Raw genomic sequence first — 17,650 nt, forward strand, 5'->3', positions numbered from 1 at the left:
GCACCAACTGAAGTCTCAGGGACAGATGTACTGATTAGAGACTTCAACGACATAACTGATGCTGTCTGAAAGGCCTTCTGAGGCAGATGTTCCATCTTATGACTCATCTAATCATTTACTTATACACTAATGTCCACTCTATTCTATCACTCATATCACAGCAACTAAGTAGTGAAAATGAAACTCCAATTTTTTTTCCTGCAAATATAAAGTTCCCATTTAAATTCAGATTATTTCTGAAAAGAACAAAAAAGCCTTATTTGTAAGTAGTTTTCTGCTTTTGAATCACTGAACTCATGTAGAGTTTCTGTATACAAACTATTGTCAAAGTGTAGCAAGCCAATTATATTGCAGAGATATACCACTGGCTACCTTGGAAAATATACTTATATGTACTATACCTTTTACTTATTATAAAATAAAAAGTGAATAGTGACATTCCTAAAGCTTTTATAAAATACAAGATAAATTTGCTTTAACTGAGTAATTTTATTCCATTAGATCTGAATTCTGTTCACCAAAAAAATTAAAGAAAATACTTGTCAATTTAAATAATGTCAATATATTAGTGCTATTAATTTACTTCAATGAAGTATAACCAGAATTATTTAACAAGACACCAAAGGGAAAAAATTCAAATTACTGAGAATCCACTGGTAAAGTTCTCTAAGCATCCAGACTGCTGTGTAAAGTTAATATTACCTTAAGTATAAAAGAAGTTATCTAACAGTCTAAATATTTATTTTAGTATCAATCTTAAGTCTTAATCAAACAGTTACACTTTGTTCCTTTTTAACAGAAGAAAATGAATAAAAATGACTACAAAATGCTTTTAACTGGGAATTTAAAAATTAGAACAATATTATTAAAGTGATCATGAATGTATCATATTAGGAGTATTAAACCTCATTTGAAAAATCAAATCGTACAATTGAAAGATTTTCCACACACGTGGGGTTTTCTACATTTTATCTCTTAATGTAATATTTATTGAAGGCAAATTTTAAAATTGAGAAAACCTTTATAATATAACCACGTTCATTTGCTACCAAAACAAGGGGGAAATTTTTATGAAACTGTCAAGTTTAATAGCATTCAATAGCTGCATACAATCAGTAAACAAATTCAGTTCCAGGCAAGAACAACTACATCACCATTTAGTGGTTGCAATTTAGATTATTCTAGCGTGTAATACTTTAATTGTATAAAACAAAGCTGATGCCACAAATACAAAAGAACTTCTTGCAAAAGCAAGTACCACAAATAATCTCTATACTGCCACTGATGGCTGACAAGTGATGAGCACTTTGTTCAAATGTATACACTATGCACATAAGACAACAACAGGTGGTTTATAAAAAGAAAATACTGAATGAAGCTCTTAAATTTTTCATAATCAACATTTTTATAATATCTTGCCAGAATATCTGCTTTATTCTTGAATAGCTAAAAGATTTCTTATATAGGGAAATGTAATATTCTCAACATTAAAAAAGGTGAAGCTGAGCCAGACAAACTATGATTAATACCAGGCTAAGAATGTTTATATGAGACAATGTATTAATATATCGCCAATGTGTTGACATATTATCAATGTATTTCACAGTTTAGTAATTTAGGTTAAAATATTTTCAAGTATTTTTTTAAATCTATCCTTATTAATCGATATCTGGGTACTATTATTCAGTGCGGGAGAAAAATCTCCCCATAAAAGTAAACACACACCCAAGCTCTTTAGGCCTTAGTTAGCCAGCAGTGGTAGAGGTGTTTTCTCATTGATGGAAAAAAATGAAACAGGTGGCAATGTCCAAAGTGGCTAGCACTCCCCACTACTACCACCACCCTAATCTGAGGCTCTAAACTTTTTTTTTTTAAGATTTTATTTATTTATTTATTTATTTGTTTATTTATTTATTTGACAGAGAGCGTGCGAGCATAAGCAGGGAGAGCAGCAGGCAGAGGAAGAGAGAGAAGCAGGCTCCACGCTGAGCAGGGAGCCCAATGTCGGGCTCCATCCCAGGACCCTGGGATCACGACCTGAGCAGAAGGCAGATGCTTAACTGACTGAGCCACCCAGGCACCCCATAAGTGGCAAAACTGAGTAATAAATTATTTTCATTTACCTGGAATAGTGGAACTTGAAGAAATCCAGGTTGTATTAACAGAAGATGAGAAAGTAGGCAGATTCACAAAGACTAACAAAGACTTCTGGGCATTTTCAAAGAATTTAGAACAGTGGTTCTCAAAGTGTGGTTCATGACCCTTGCGGGGTCTGCAAGGTCAAAACATTTCATAATAACACTACAATGTTATTTGCCTTTTTCAATTATGTTTACATTTGCAGTCATGGTACAAAATCAACGGTAGCAAAAACTACCAGGATCTTAGCATGAATCAACATAGTGATGCCAAACTGCACTAGTAGCCACTGTGCTCTGTGTGTGTGCATGCACACATGCACACACGCACACACGCACACACGCACACACACACACACATAGAGCAATCAAGTTTCATTTAAGAATGTCCTTAATGAGATAGTAAAGATTATTAATTTTATTAAATCTCAACGCTTGGGCATACATCTTTTTAATATGCTGGGCAAGAAGACAAGAGTACAAATAAAACACTTCTGCTGCATACCAAACTACAATGGTTGTCAAGAAAAAGCACTTGAATTGCTAGGCACTGTTTTTGTGGAGCACAATTTCTACTTGAAGAACGACTGACATTCAAACCATGGTTATTTAATCTTTGCTATCTGGCAATCATCTTATTGTAAGTGATAAGACTCAGGCTTTTAAGTGAAAATTAGAATTTTGGAAAACATATCTGCCACCATGAGTTTGATAGCTTCCCAATATTTATAGACTTTTCTTGAGATCTGTGGTGATATTAACAGATGTGATTTTTGATACTGTATAATAAAAACGTATCAAGATTTAGTAGATTTGCATCATCATTGAGAATCAGTATTTCCCAAATTACTAACTACATGCATGGGTAGAAGAGCCAGTCAAAGTACAACATACACCAATGTACTTTAATGTAACTAAGTACAAAAAGTCCATTGCTTTAGTAGCAAATTTTACATTCTAATTAACCTATAAGAAACTTCTATTTGCCAAGTTTCAATGTACTATCAAAAAATAATATTAACAATTATCTGAAAAGGTTATTAAAATACTCTTCCTTCTTCTAACCATGTATCTGTGAGGCCAGATTTTCTTCATATATCTCAACAAAAACAACATATTGCAAAAGATTAAATTCATAAGCAAATATGATGATCCAGCTATCTTCTACTATGCCAGATATTAAAGAGATTAGCAAAATATGAAACAATCCCACTTCTCTCATTAAGTATTTTTGCTTTAGAAAATATCATTATTTTTCGGGTACCTTCAGTTCAGGTCATGATCTCATGGTCCTGGGATCAAGTCCTGCATCAGGCTCCCTCCTCCACAGGGAGTCTGCTTCTCCCTCTACCCCTCCTCCCACTCATTCTCACGCTCTCTCTCTCTCTCTCGAATAAATATATAAAATCTTAAAATATATACATATAATTATTTTTTTTAAATATGTTAACATATAATGGGTTTTTCATTGTTACTTTAAAACTCATTAAGAGGAAATAATTTTTTAATCTTAGTTCTAATTTCTCATATCGTAAATATGGGTTGATATTAACCTAACAAATATAAATTTTGGGGAGGCCTTAATAATTTTAAGAATATAAAAGAGTCTGGAGACCAAAAAGGTTGAGAGCTGCTGCTTTAGAGGTTATTAATCCCAACTTCTTTTAAGATATTATTCCACTTTTCCATTTGGGGGAAGGGGATGAAAAGTTGCATTCTTTTTTATAAAAATGTATTTCTGTAGGGGCTATAAAGAGAGATAGTTGAGGGGCGCCTGGGTGGTGAAGTCGTTAAGCGTCTGCCTTTGGCTCAGGGTGTGATCCCGGCGTTCCGGGATCGAGTTCCACATCGGGCTCCTCCGCTGGGAGCCTGCTTCTTTCTCTCCCACTCCCCCTGCTGTGTTCCCTCTCTTGCTGGCTGTCTCTCTGTCACAGAAATAAATAAAATCTTTTAAAAAAAAAAAAAAGAGAGAGATAGTTGAGTGAAAAAGATAATAGCAGTTAGAAAAAGGAACCAGGGTTCTCTGGACACTTGGCTATTTCCAGACCTGGGGCAGGATGGGAAAGATAAGCCAGGAACATCCATCTATCATAACAGATAGCATAAAGCTATCAAAGACTACTAGTGTGGTATCAACAGAGTTCAGGAGCCAACTTGAAGAGGCTCCCTTGGCCAAAGATGGTACAAACTGATTACCAGTAAGGATAGTAACTGCAATGAACTGAAACAAGTGTTTAAATCTATGAATTCATAATAATCCAAAACGTATCATTATCAGCCTCTAAAGGATGCTAATAAACCAACTCATTATTGTGCCAATTTTACCCTCGGAAAAAGTCGATATAATCCCTGACTCACATGCCCAAGGAGGAGAAAGCCTAAGTCAATGGAATCCGTATTTGGTAAAAATAAGCTCCTGTAACTTTTAAATACAATTTTTTAAATTCCAGATAAAATACTGATAAATTGATGCTAATTAACAGTAAGCATCTACTTTCTAAACGAAACTGTATTTCCCTTACTATACATAAACTGTCTTCAAAGAAACCTACACATAATATCTATCTTTAAAAACCAAACAAAATTACAACTTCACTGACTGAACATCATCTCTTTCCCTCTGAACTCTATTCCTAGAAGTGCTTGTGAACATCAAAGTAATTACCATGACTACTTTAGGTTCAAAAAAATATGAAGGTTTTCTTGAAGTAATGAGGTTCTAAGGTAAAAGAGACTAAAGATTTAAAACACGGACCATGGATGTTACAGTCAATTAACTAAAAAATGCACACAATATATGAGAGATAGTAGTTAAAAGGAAGGGCTTTAGACAAGAGCCCAGATTCAACTCTCAGTAGTGCCACTTACTAACTTGAGCTACTTAACCTCTCTAATTGTTTCTATAGTAGGTAAGATGAGAACAGTAGTGCCTACTTCACGTAAATCTTGTCAAAGAGTAAATGAGGTCACAGATATAATAATAAAGGCTTTAGATACTGCCTGTAACACACAAATCCTCAGATAAAATAAAGCTTCTGGTACTAGTACTCATTATTATTCATGTCACATAAAGATCAAGAAAGGAGATGATGGAAAGATGGGAAAATGCTGGGCAAAATGGTTCCCTTCACCAACTATCCAGGGATATCATCATCAGTCCAGTAAAGATTAGCTACCATTCTGCCCTTAGCTGGTATGGGGCAATTATCAAAAAAGAAATGAACATACAATACATGAATGAGTACCCAGTGTAAGTACACCACCTAAAATAACATTGTTTCCTTTTTTAGATTTCCTAACAAAATATTATCCAAGTCATTTAGTGAAAAGACAGTGATGTTTATAACATAATAATCCTTCTATGTAAATACTCAGTATAAACCTTCTATTTACAAGTAAAATAGGCCAGTCTCCTAATGCCTCTTAAATTAAATGAGGCAAACTTTTAAATTCTCATCCATGAATTACAATATTAGCAAAGAAAGGCTGACAAAAAGACCAGAAAGGAATTATAACAAAGAAGGATTAAATTCAAATTCATATTACGGTCTTGCCTTGACTTACATCAACTTTAACTCCAGAGATTAACTATAAACCCAGCAATTAGAGCAAACCAGGTACAAACCATCACCCAGAGCATTCAGGCTACTCCATTCTTTCGCAACAACTGTCTGGCTTGGACAGTCACACTTTTGGGGCTTCTTCAGCTGTTTCCTTATGAAAGTCATCCAACTCTCCTCCTTCACTTTCCATAGGGCAGTTACTATGTAATCTTCTTTCACTGATATATGCACACTCTAAGTTGTTCCCAGTATATACTGTAATATTTACATTTCCAGTTGGTTAAATAGGATACGATAATTTCTACAAAAAGCAAATGCAAGAAACCCTTTCAAAATATCTAGCAAGAGGTGAAATGTAAAAGAAGCATATCCTTTGATTCATTAATTTCTCTCCAATAAATATTTCTTAAAGAAATAATACAATATAGGCAAAAAGACACATGAGTAAAGTCATTCACTAAAGAGTTATCATAGCCAAATAACTGAAAACATATTCCAATATTTACGAAATGATAAACTGTAGATCACGGACACATTATCCTCTCATTAAAAATTATTAACATTAAGGCTATTCTAAAACAAGAAAAACGTTTTATGATATATTAGTAAAATACCTTGAAGACATAAATATAAGGTTTCACTAAAAATCCTGATTCTGCCACTCAGTAACTCTGTGATTTTTGACAAGTTATTAAACTCCCTGAGACACAGTTTCCTCATTCCCAAAATGGAGTAATATGACCTACCAGGAGAATCAAATGATACTACTATAAAGGATATGGCCTCTAACTCAATAAATTCCCTTCCCTATTACTCAATTGATTCCTTCCTGTAACTGCAACCATGAGTGTATAAATAGCAGATCATATCCAAAATGGTACAATGGTGATAAGATTGTGGTTCTATATTTAAAATTATTATCTGTAATACATTTCCTTAATGTTGCTTATATTTTCCTCAGTTCTTTATTTTTTTTAAAGATTTTATTTATTTATTTGACACAGAGAGAGAGAGAGCAGGAACACAAGCAAGGGGAATGGGAGAGGGAGAAGCAGGCTTCCCACTGAGCAGGGAGCCCGATGCGGGGCTCAATCCCAGGACCCTGGGATCATGACCTGAGCTGAAGGCAGACGCTTAATGACTGAGCCCCCCAGGCGCCCCCCTCAGTTCTTTAAAAGTGAGTCATCACCCTTGGTCTGACTGTAACCCCTAATATAACTCTGTTTCAATGGTTTTAAAAATCATCTTCAGGGGCGCCTGGGTGGCACAGCGGTTAGGCATCTGCCTTTGGCTCAGGGGGTGATTCCAGCGTTGTGGGATCGAGCCCCACATCAGGCTCCTCTGCTGGGAGCCTGCTTCTTCCTCTCCTATTCCCCCTGCTCGTGTTCCCTCTCACTGGCTATCTCTATCTCTGTCAAATAAATAAATAAAATCTTTAAAAAAAAATCATCTTCAAATAATTTTAATTAAGAGTTCTTTTTTTTAAGATTTTATTTATTCATTTGAGAGAGAGAGACGGAGACAGAGAAAGCACAGGCTGGGGAAGAGGCAGAGGGAGAAGCAGACTCCCCACCGAGCTAGGGGCCCAACATGGGGCTCGATCCCAGGACCTAGAGATCATGACCTGAGCCAAAGGCAGATGCTCAACCATCTGAGCCACCAAGGCGCCCCTAAGAGTTCTTTCCCAAACATGTTACCCATAATACACAAATCAGAACACAGCTTGTATAAACCAAGATGAAAAAAAAAACAACAAATCAGGAAAATGGATGGAATACACACAATCCCCTACATGTTCACAATAACACTTAAGATCTGAACAATAAATTTAGTTGGGAAGTAGAGGAGAACATTATTACAAAAAAGCTATAAATTAACATACAATCCATGCTTTTGGTTCTATCCATCTGACAACCTGGTATGCAAGAGAAGAAGACCTTCACAACTGGTCTGAACAGAAGGTAGATACAGTTGTTCCTTTCATCTCAGATACAAGGGAAGAGGAACAAAACCACCCCCCCCCCGACCCAACTCCTTACTTATGGGAATGGCAAAATATCTCAGGGTCTGGTGGTACAATGGGATCTTCTTTAAGTCCTATGGCAAGAATTGAGTCAGTCAAGTCCAGGTCAGTCAGGCAATGCTCCTTCTTCCCTCCCACAGAGGAAGCAAAGACACCAAAGACAGAATGGGGATGGAAGGAGAAGATGGATCAGGAAGGAAACATCATGGACCCGGACAAATAAATTCCAGGCTCATGGCCAGTCTAGGAGTTCTGAGGGACATCATAACCTTATCAAAGAAGAGGAGAGGAAATCTCTGGTTATAATGAATCAGTGCTGCAACACAGCCTATAGCCCTTAGAGGAAGCCCTGTCTTTCCTTCAACTGCCTGGGCTGGGAAGTGGCACTACCAAGCCATAAGCTCAAAATTATGTCACTGATGTAGAAATACTGTACCTGGCATACAATGGTGGTGTAAGGTGTCAATGTAAACTCTGCAAAGGACAAGTTATAAGGAAATTGAAGACTCACTGTAATGAAACACAAGTGCTCATCTGATTTCATTCATGCAAGTATAACAATGAATACACTGGTTTTCAAAACCAAATCACTCTCAATATTCACATTTTTAACTTAACATAATGACAGTGTTCTGACAACTAAGAAAAATGTGGTTCAAAATTTGATGCTTAAAGATCAAGAGACTCTCCAGGACCTTAGAAGTTGCCCTCACATCCTGAGTAATTTCAACTCGTTAGTGAGAGAAGAGTTTTTAAAAGAATCCATGTAGCTGGCTATTTTGAGCAGAAAGGATGGGAAACAAGACCTATAAAGCATGTCAGAAAGGATATCGAAGAAAAAAATGAAAATGCCTCAAGTACCTAAAGTAGATATAAGACCACCATGAGTATGAGGATATGTTCAAGCAATTAAACTTTAAATAGCTAGTAGATTAAATAGTAGCTTCATACAATATTACAATGCAAAGTAGAAGGAACGGTTTCCTACTGCTGCAATATTTTCCACAGTAAACAGAAGTTGGTTATTAGAATGCATTGTATATGTAGATGAGAACCACTGCATAATTACTTAACCCATTGAATTTGTACCAAAGAAACAAAGAAAACATATGTTTTTTGGTCAGATTGTTTACTGCAATCCAATACTAGATTAATTTAATAAATACTGCTGAAAAAGAAAATTACAGGACCCAAAGAAAAAACTCCATTATTTTAGGATACAATCAAAGACCATTTTGTATTGGTAATTTGTGTCTAGGCAAAAATGTGTGACTCATTTTAAACTTTTAAATGATATGCTTATGGGGGGGATGGGAGGTGGGTTCTTGAAAACAGTAATTTATGTTCACGGTAATTAAAGGTGATTTACAAAACATATAAACACCTAACTTAACCTAAAAGGGAAAGACAATTAAATGAAGGCATTTTTACCTTCTCATTTATCAGTTCAATAAAGTTGTAGTGCCTTGAGGGCTACAATTCCATATAAACTAGAAAGGCAACTTAAAACCTATTTCTTCCATCAGTGCTACCTTCATCTCTTTTTAGCAAACGACACAAAACTAAAGGACCTCTTTGGAATCTTTTTGGTAAAGCTCTAGGTAAGCAATTTAGACATAAGAAAGTCAAACAGATACAGACGGACAGTAATATATAACAGAATGAAGACACATCTGTCATTAATAAAGAAAGGAGAAAGGATAAGGGCTTTCATTTTCCCTGGCCAAAAATTCTAACCATCTGCACAGAAATCATCTACATGGATCAGTCTTAGTTCTATCTCTGCAAGAACTTGTCTGCCCAGTTTAACAGGGGTGGAGGCCAAGAGAGAAGTGAAATCGGTCAAGGACTTAAAATTATACTAGAGGGGAAGGCAGGGAGACAGAATTATTTTCTAAGAATTATAAAACTGCAGAGATCTTTCAAAATAAAAAGAAATGACATCAAAAACAAACAAAATAATTATCAGTTATTACAAAAACTGAAATGCTCTACTTACTAAAGAAAACTCTTTTTAAGGAAAATAAATATTAAAAAGTAAATTCAAATAGAAACTATACTCCTTAATATAATCAGGAAAAGAAAATAAGCAGGGGCGACTGGGTGGCGCAGTCGTTAAGTGTCTGCCTTTGGCTCAGGGCGTGATCCTGGCGTTCCGGGACCGGGACCGAGCCCCACATCAGGCTCTTCCGCTGGAAGCCTGCTTCTTCCTCTCTCCCTCCCCCTGCCTGTGTTCCCTCTCTCGCTGGCTGTCTCTCTCTCTGTCAAATAAATAAATAAAATCTTTAAAAAAAAAAAAAAAGAAAAGAAAAGAAGCATACATCCTTTCTTTGGATTAAAAAAAAAAAAAGATAACTACTTCTGGAGACTGGGAACAAGGGGCGAACATGAAATTTTATTATGAACACTTACTTTCCATTTTGTTTATGATAAGCATATGTCATTTTGAATTTTTTAAATATAATGAATATTTTTTTTAAGTAACAGCATCTGTTTGTCCATTTATAATCAAAAGGAAGAATGCAATCTGATTAAACTGTCCACTCATAAGGTATGAAAGGCAAGGGTGCAAACACCTTATTAAATTACAATTTTAGGGGCGCCTAGGTGGCTCAGTCAGTTAAGCGTCTGCCTACGGCTCTGGTCATGATCTCAGGGTCAGGTATTGAGCCCCACATCTCCCTCTCCCCCTCCGCCTGCTTGTGAGCTCCGTCTCTCAAATAAAGGACATCTTTTTTAAAAATTACAATTTTATATGTACTATGGAATGAAGCTCATTTTTTCTAAAGCACAAGTTTTTGTACCTAAATTTCATGTAATTCAATCTAATATAAGAGAACACTTTCTGATACCAAGAAGGTAGCTATATCTCAACAGTGGGCTGGCATGACTACCAAGGGTTTTCCTCTGCTCTGACAAATCAACAAAGGAATTCTGTGTAGGTGATTCTACATTGTGCATATTAAAACAACTAATATAGAGATAATAACATTGCTAAGAATCTATTTAATAGGCTGTGCTTCTTTCCCTATCATCATTCTTGCTCTTGGGGAGAAAAAAGCCAGATGAAATGAAATACTGAATTCTCAATGAGTCCCCTCAATCTTTTCATCTTTTACACCCAACTTAGGTTAAGTGGCCAATTCTACCTGGCAAGGGCAAAGATAAGGCTCCCTGAGGTTCCTAGGGTGGAAAGAGGAAGTTGGATAATATCCCCTTACCAAAAATATGTGGAATGGGGAAGTTAATTGTACGCGAAGAAATTAGTTTGTTAGTAGAACAAAGAGTTGTATAAGGACAGCACTGCCTTTTCCCACAGCCTTCCCTCCCCCTCACCACCACAGACAGACAGACACACACACACACACACACACACACACACACACACACACTCACTATGCTACAACCTACATTTGCTCCATTAAGGTTTCTTAAAAATGCAAGTATCACTTTATGGCAGAAGAGACAACACAAATATAATGCTATGAGAGTAATCAAGGAAATAACTTCTTTAACAAAAGAATCCACTAATTTAGTTATCTGCGAGTAAATTCCTACCCTGGCAGAACGACACAGCCCAGCTTAAAAATCAAACATTTTACAGAGCTAGAAATAGATCCCTGACAACTCCTGAATCACAACATTCTAGGTCAAAGCCATCTTCTCATTGTTTTTTTTATTAAAGATTTACTTATTTTATTTTAGAGAAGGAGAGAGAGAGAGCAAGCAGCGGGAGGGGCAAAAGGAGAGGGAGAAAATCCCCAAACAGACTCCCCACTGAGTGGGGAGCCCAATGTGGGGTTTGATCCCAGGGCCCTGAGATCATTACCTGAGCTGAAACCAAGTCAAGATGCTTAACTGACTGAGCCACCCACGTGCTCCTTCTCATTGTTTTAATACAGAACTCTAGAGGATTTTACTTGAATCATTTGTGAATGCCCTACATTGGTATTTAAATTAGAAAATTCCTCATGCTTTAAAAATCAGAATAATACATGTCCCCTTAAAAAAAAAAAAAAAGCCAAGGGTCTAAAGTAAAAAAGGAAATCACCCATCTCTCCCCCCACCCACTTCTATTCTTCAAAAATCTATCAATAATTTGATGTTATCTTTCTCTCATTTCCTCCTATGAGTATAGGGTAGAACTGAGCTGTCCAATACTGTACCCACTAATCACATGTGGCTATTAATTACTTGAAATGTGGCTAGTCCAAAGGGAGATGTGCTCTAAGCAGAAATTACACACCAGATTTTGGAGACAACATCAAAAATATATCAATAATTTTTCATATTGACCGCATATTGAAATAATATTTTGGATAGATTATATTATTAAAATTAACTTCACCTTTTCTTTTTACTTTTTTAAATGTGGCTATCAGAAAACATTAAATTACATAAGTAGCCACATTTATGGCTAACAACGTATTTCTACTGGTCAGCACTGATGCAAAGGCTAACAATGCGGATTTTAGAGTCAGACTTGCCTTGCTGAATACGACTCCCAACTATTATCTTCTACCAACTGTGCAAGGTTGGGCAAATTGCCTAACCTCTCTGTATCCATTTCTGAGTTGTTCTGAGAATCAAATGAATTTACTCAAATAAAGCACTTAGCATACAGCCTGGCACATAGTTATTTGATAGCAACAAAAAACCAAAAACTATAACCTAATTCTTTTAAAATCACTACATAGCACCTGTCTCTTTGAGCACTATATATTGTGCAGGGCAAGTATTCTCTGAAAAACAATGTACACCAACCATTTGAATCTTCTCCCTCTCTCACATACAAATACATGGATCTTAAACATGTTTATTACACAGATTCTAAGCAGTCATATCTAAAAATGTATGAAAGCAATGTGGTATGGTGAAAGACTGGAAAGAAAAAGAACTTTAAAGAATGGAAACGTGCTCTACATCCAGTTTACTAGCTACATACCCTAGGAAAACGACATAACTTTTCACTCTCAATATCCTCATCTATACAACTTGGATAGTAATATCCTGCAGAACTGTTAATATTAAAAGGAACAATAAATTAGAAATAGTCTATTTCTAGTACCTAACATATACTAGGTGCTTAATAATCATTTCCCTTCTGGAAATCGAAATAAAATGCCAACAATTCAGACACATGCTAACAGCATTAATGTTCACTTGCTTGCTATGTCACAACTGCCCAAGCCTGTTCATACTCCAAAGAGGTAGTTTAAAAACATGCTAATTCCATAGTCATCTAGATTCCCTACATTTTAGCCCTTGTAGGAATTGGAGTTAAAACCTGTACTACTTTATAACAGCATAGGTAAATACTCCAGAAAAGATAAATACTTCAGGGGAAAAAAAATAATCTAACTCTATGGACTCTGTTTTTATCCAGCATTATAAAGGGGTAGAAGATTGCTTCCAGATTACTGCCTTTTATGCAAACTAAGAGAAAAACTGCACATCGGCTGTGCCTCAGGTCTTACAAAGACGCATTAAACGTCATTTTAGAGCTAGGAAAGGGTATCTCTTCTGATATATACCAGATGCACATGAAATTAGACAACCTATAATTTTTTCTCTTTGCCTCAGCTGCCACGATGCTCAGCGGTAAGATTTATTCTCAGTGTCAGTACGTTATTCGGCATAGGTTATGTGTTACCATGTACTAGGCTCCTGACCATCCATCCACCCTACTCCCTTTAATTCTCATTCTTCATTAATGGCTTTCGTCACTTCCTTGTTGTTGCAATGTATTTGTCTTTTATTGTAAGACAGTTAAAATTCCTTTTAGAAGTCAGCAGAACAAAATAATAAACAGAACTGAAGTTCACACAAAGAGTTCAAAATAAATCCACATGCAGAAAACGTGAACAAGCAACTGGAGAAGAGAACTCAGGAAGGAACAGGACACTGTATCCCATATACGTCTACCATTAGCACCACTATCACATATACACATGCATGCACATACCAATTTAGCTGAAAATCATCAAATGTATTTGAAGCTTTGTTTTCTATACCTATAAATGATTATATACTTTATAATTAACATTTCTATAACTCTGAACCCCCTGTATGTTTCTAAATTTGAAACAAAACTGTTCCATAGCTCAGAAAGCAGAACTCTTGTACTTTTATACTTAGAGTTCTTATCTTCCCTGTGATCAGGTAAAGACTCACAACTGTTTTCTTCTAGTACAACTCAGAGAAACAGAGAGTAAGTAGACTAGTATTTGCTAGGGACTAGGGTGGGGGAAATGGGGAGATGCTTGTCAAAAGGTTACAAACTTTCAGTTATAAGGTGAGTAACGTCTACAGATCTAATGTACAGCATGGTGACTATAGTTAACAATACTATACTACAGAAGTAGCTAAAAGAGTAGATCTTAGGTGTTCTCACCACAAAAAAAAAAAAAAAGCTAATTATGTGAGGTGACAGATGTGTTAACTAACCTTACTGAAGTAATCATTTCAAAATATATAAGTGTATCAAATCATCATATTGTACACCTTAAACTTACATAATGTTGTATGTCAATTATATCTCCATGAAGCTGGGAAAATAAATAAATGAACACAAACAGAAGTACTTCAATAAACTCTGGTACTTCCATACTATGGACAATGACAGAGCAATGAAACATGGAATAAACCAGTCACAAAAAGACAAATACTATATGATTCTACTTGTATGAGGTACCTAGAGTAGTCAAATTCAGAGATAGAAAGTAGAAAGGTAGCTGCTGGGGGCTGGAGTAGGAAGGAAGTGGAAGCTATCGCCTAATGGGTATGGAGCTTCAGCTTGGGATGATGGAAAAAGTTTTGGAGATGGATGGTGATGATGGCTGCACAACATGTAAATGTACTATATGCCACTGACCTGAACACTTAAAGATGGTTAAAATGTAAATTTTATTTTATATACACATCACCCTAACAAAAACTTTTTTAATGAAAAAAATATGCTGAAATTAAAAATCTATATTTACCAAAAAAACACACCAATGTAGCAACATTAAAAAGTCTCTATGCACTGACACAGAATGATCTCTAAACTCCAAAATAATTTAAGTGCAGTATTACAATCCCCATTTTACATGAGAAAATGAAGTTCAAAGACACAGTGTTACTTTTTCACAATTATATAGCTAGAAAGTGGTCCACTTTAAGCACCAAACTGAAATGCAGAAAAAATAGCTGCATTATGCTAACATGGTTCTGATTTGTTTCCCTTTCATTCTTAACTTTAATATTACTTAAGCAGTAACTCACTTTTAAGGTATCATTTTGAAAAGCACATCCTAAACATCATACACTTGGATTTCTGCTCCAAAGTAAATGAAGACTTAGGTTTTGTTTGTTCTAAATTTTAAAAAGCTCCTTCAGGGGTTGGTTCATTTCATAGAGCATGCAACTCTTGATGTCAGGGTGGTGAGCTGAAGCCCCACACTGGGAGTAGAGCTTTCTTTAAAATAAATAAACAAACAAACAAACAAATATTTTTTGAAATTAAAAAAATTAAAAAGCTCCTTCAGCTTATATAAATAACCTTTTAAGGAAATGTGGATAACGAGCTTCAAAAAAATTTTAAAAATAAATAGTATTTAGCTTTTTACAAAAATGTTCATAACAGAATCTCCATAAAAGTGATATACACTAAATGGATATCTATTTTCTTTTCAAAAGCAGTTAATCTATTAAATAACTTTTTTTTTAATTTTTAGTTTTTTTAATGTTATTTTTATTATGTTAGTCACCATACAGTACATCCCTGGTTTCTGATGTAAAGTTCGATGATTCTTTAGTTGCGTATAACACCCAGTGCACCATGCAATACGTGCCCTCCGTACTACCCATCACCAGTCTGTCCCATTCCCCCGTCCCCCTCCCCTCTGAAGCCCTCAGTTTGTTTCTCATAGTCCATAGTCTCTCATGCTTCATTCCCCCTTCTGATTACCCCCCTTCTTTATCCCTTTCTTCCCCTATCGATCTTCCTAGTTCTTATGTTCCATAGATGAGAGAAATCATATGATAATTGTCTTTCTCTGCTTGACTTATTTCACTTAGCATTATCTCCTCCAGTGCCGTCCATGTTGCAGCAAATGTTGAGAACTCGTTCTTTCTGATTGCTGAGTAATATTCCATTGTATATATGGACCACAACTTCTTAATCCAGTCATCTGTTGAAGGGCATCTCGGCTCCTTCCACGATTTAGCTATTGTGGACAATGCTGCTATGAACATTGGGGTGCATATGGCCCTTCTCTTCACTACGTCTGTATCTTTGGGGTAAATACCCAGTAGTGCAATGTCTGGGTCACAGGGTAGCTCAATTGTTAACTTTTTAAGGGACCTCCACACTGTTTTCCAGAGTGGCTGTACCAACTTGCATTCCCACCAACAATGTAGGAGGGATCCCCTTTCTCCACATCCTCTCCAACAATTGTTGTTTCTTGCCTTGTCAATTTTGCCACTCTAACTGGCGTAAGGTGGTATCTTAGTGTGGTTTTGATTTGAATTTCCCTGATGGCTAGTGATTTTGAACATTTTTTCATGTGTCTGTTAGTCATTTGTATGTCATCATTGGAAAAGTGTCTGCTCATATCTTCTGCCCATTTTATGATTTGTTTATTTGTTTCTTGTGTATTGAGTTTGAGAAGTTCTTTGTAGATCTTGGATACCAGTCTTTTATCTGTAGCATCATTTGCAAATATATTCTCCCATTCCGTGGGCTGCCTCTTAGTTTTTTTGACTGTTTGCTTGGCTCTGCAGAAGCTTTTGATCTTGATGAAGTCCCACAAGTTCATTTTATCTTTTGTTTCTCTTGCCTTTGGAGATGTGTAAATAACTTTTTTTAAACCAGAACGTTTATTGTGTGACTAATTGCTGAAAACCTTAAGATGAAATGGATGCTGCAACAGCTGCCCTCTTGGGCTTAGGTGTTGTCCCTTCACAGAATCCATGCCTGAATCTGCGGTATATGATTTTTAGGTGCTTCATTCAGCCGTTCCCAGGGGTATTTCATCTTTTAGCCTTGGCACTCCAGTTATACTTTCTCTTGAGCTTGGCAGGATAGCCACATTTGCCACAGGTGGAATTCTGAAGGTGGGAGGGCTTCGAGCCACAGCAGCAGCACAACGTATGCATCTTATTGCCACACTTTCCAAACGATGACGTCCCCTTCATCTTGTTTCCGGGGCAGACCCGAAAGAGCTCCATCAAATAACTTTTAGAATGTTAATTGCTAGTGTTTCTTCAAACACCAGAAACTGTTATTTTTCTTTCTCAATGTAGGGTCCAATAAGAAAAACCAAAAGTTAAAAAAAAAAAAAAAAAAGAATATTCACAGAGAATTCATAAAGAATTTCTGTTCTACAGTTAATATTACATCATTAGCAATGGAGACAATCATAGTTATTCAGAATTGTTTACCCAAAATGGATGTCAATTATGCCAAAAATATGGAGAAATTCCCACTTTTTTTTAAAATTAAATTCAATTTAGTTAACATACGATGTACTATCAGTTTCAGGGGTAGAACTTAGTGATTCAACAGTAGCATATAACACCTAGTGTTCATTACATCAAGTGCTCTCCTTAACACCCATCACCCAGTTACCCCATTCCTCATCCCCCTCCCCTCCAGCAACCCTGTTTGTTTCCTAGAGTTAAGAGTCTCCCATGGTTTGTCTCCCTCTCTGCTTTTATCTTATTTAATTTTTCCTTCCCTTCCCCTTTTTGTTTCTTAAATTCCACATATGAGTGAAATTATATGGTATTTGTCTTTCTTCGACTGACTTATTTCACTTAGCATAATACCCTCTAGTTCCATCCATGTCATTGTAAATGGGAAGATTTCATTCTTTCTGATGGCTGAGTAATATTCCGTTGTATATATATACACCACATCTTTATCCATTCATCTTTTGATG

At 36.0% G+C, this 17,650-nt stretch overlaps 2 protein-coding genes across 3 annotated transcripts in view; both read right to left on the reverse strand.

Annotated features, from left to right (window-relative positions):
• The window catches only part of OLA1 (Obg like ATPase 1), a 170,780-nt gene that overhangs the window by 121,532 nt on the left and 31,598 nt on the right, over window positions 1-17,650 (reverse strand). The window lies entirely within an intron of this gene.
• Window positions 16,526-17,014, reverse strand: LOC113250763 (60S ribosomal protein L37-like). The gene is given in 1 exon segment (XM_044381472.3): window positions 16,526-17,014. A coding segment is annotated over 1 exon segment (324 nt). The 5' UTR covers window positions 16,938-17,014; the 3' UTR covers window positions 16,526-16,613.

Source organism: Ursus arctos, unplaced genomic scaffold (genome assembly GCF_023065955.2).
Source record: "Ursus arctos isolate Adak ecotype North America unplaced genomic scaffold, UrsArc2.0 scaffold_1, whole genome shotgun sequence".
Classification (NCBI taxonomy): Eukaryota; Metazoa; Chordata; class Mammalia; order Carnivora; family Ursidae; genus Ursus; species Ursus arctos.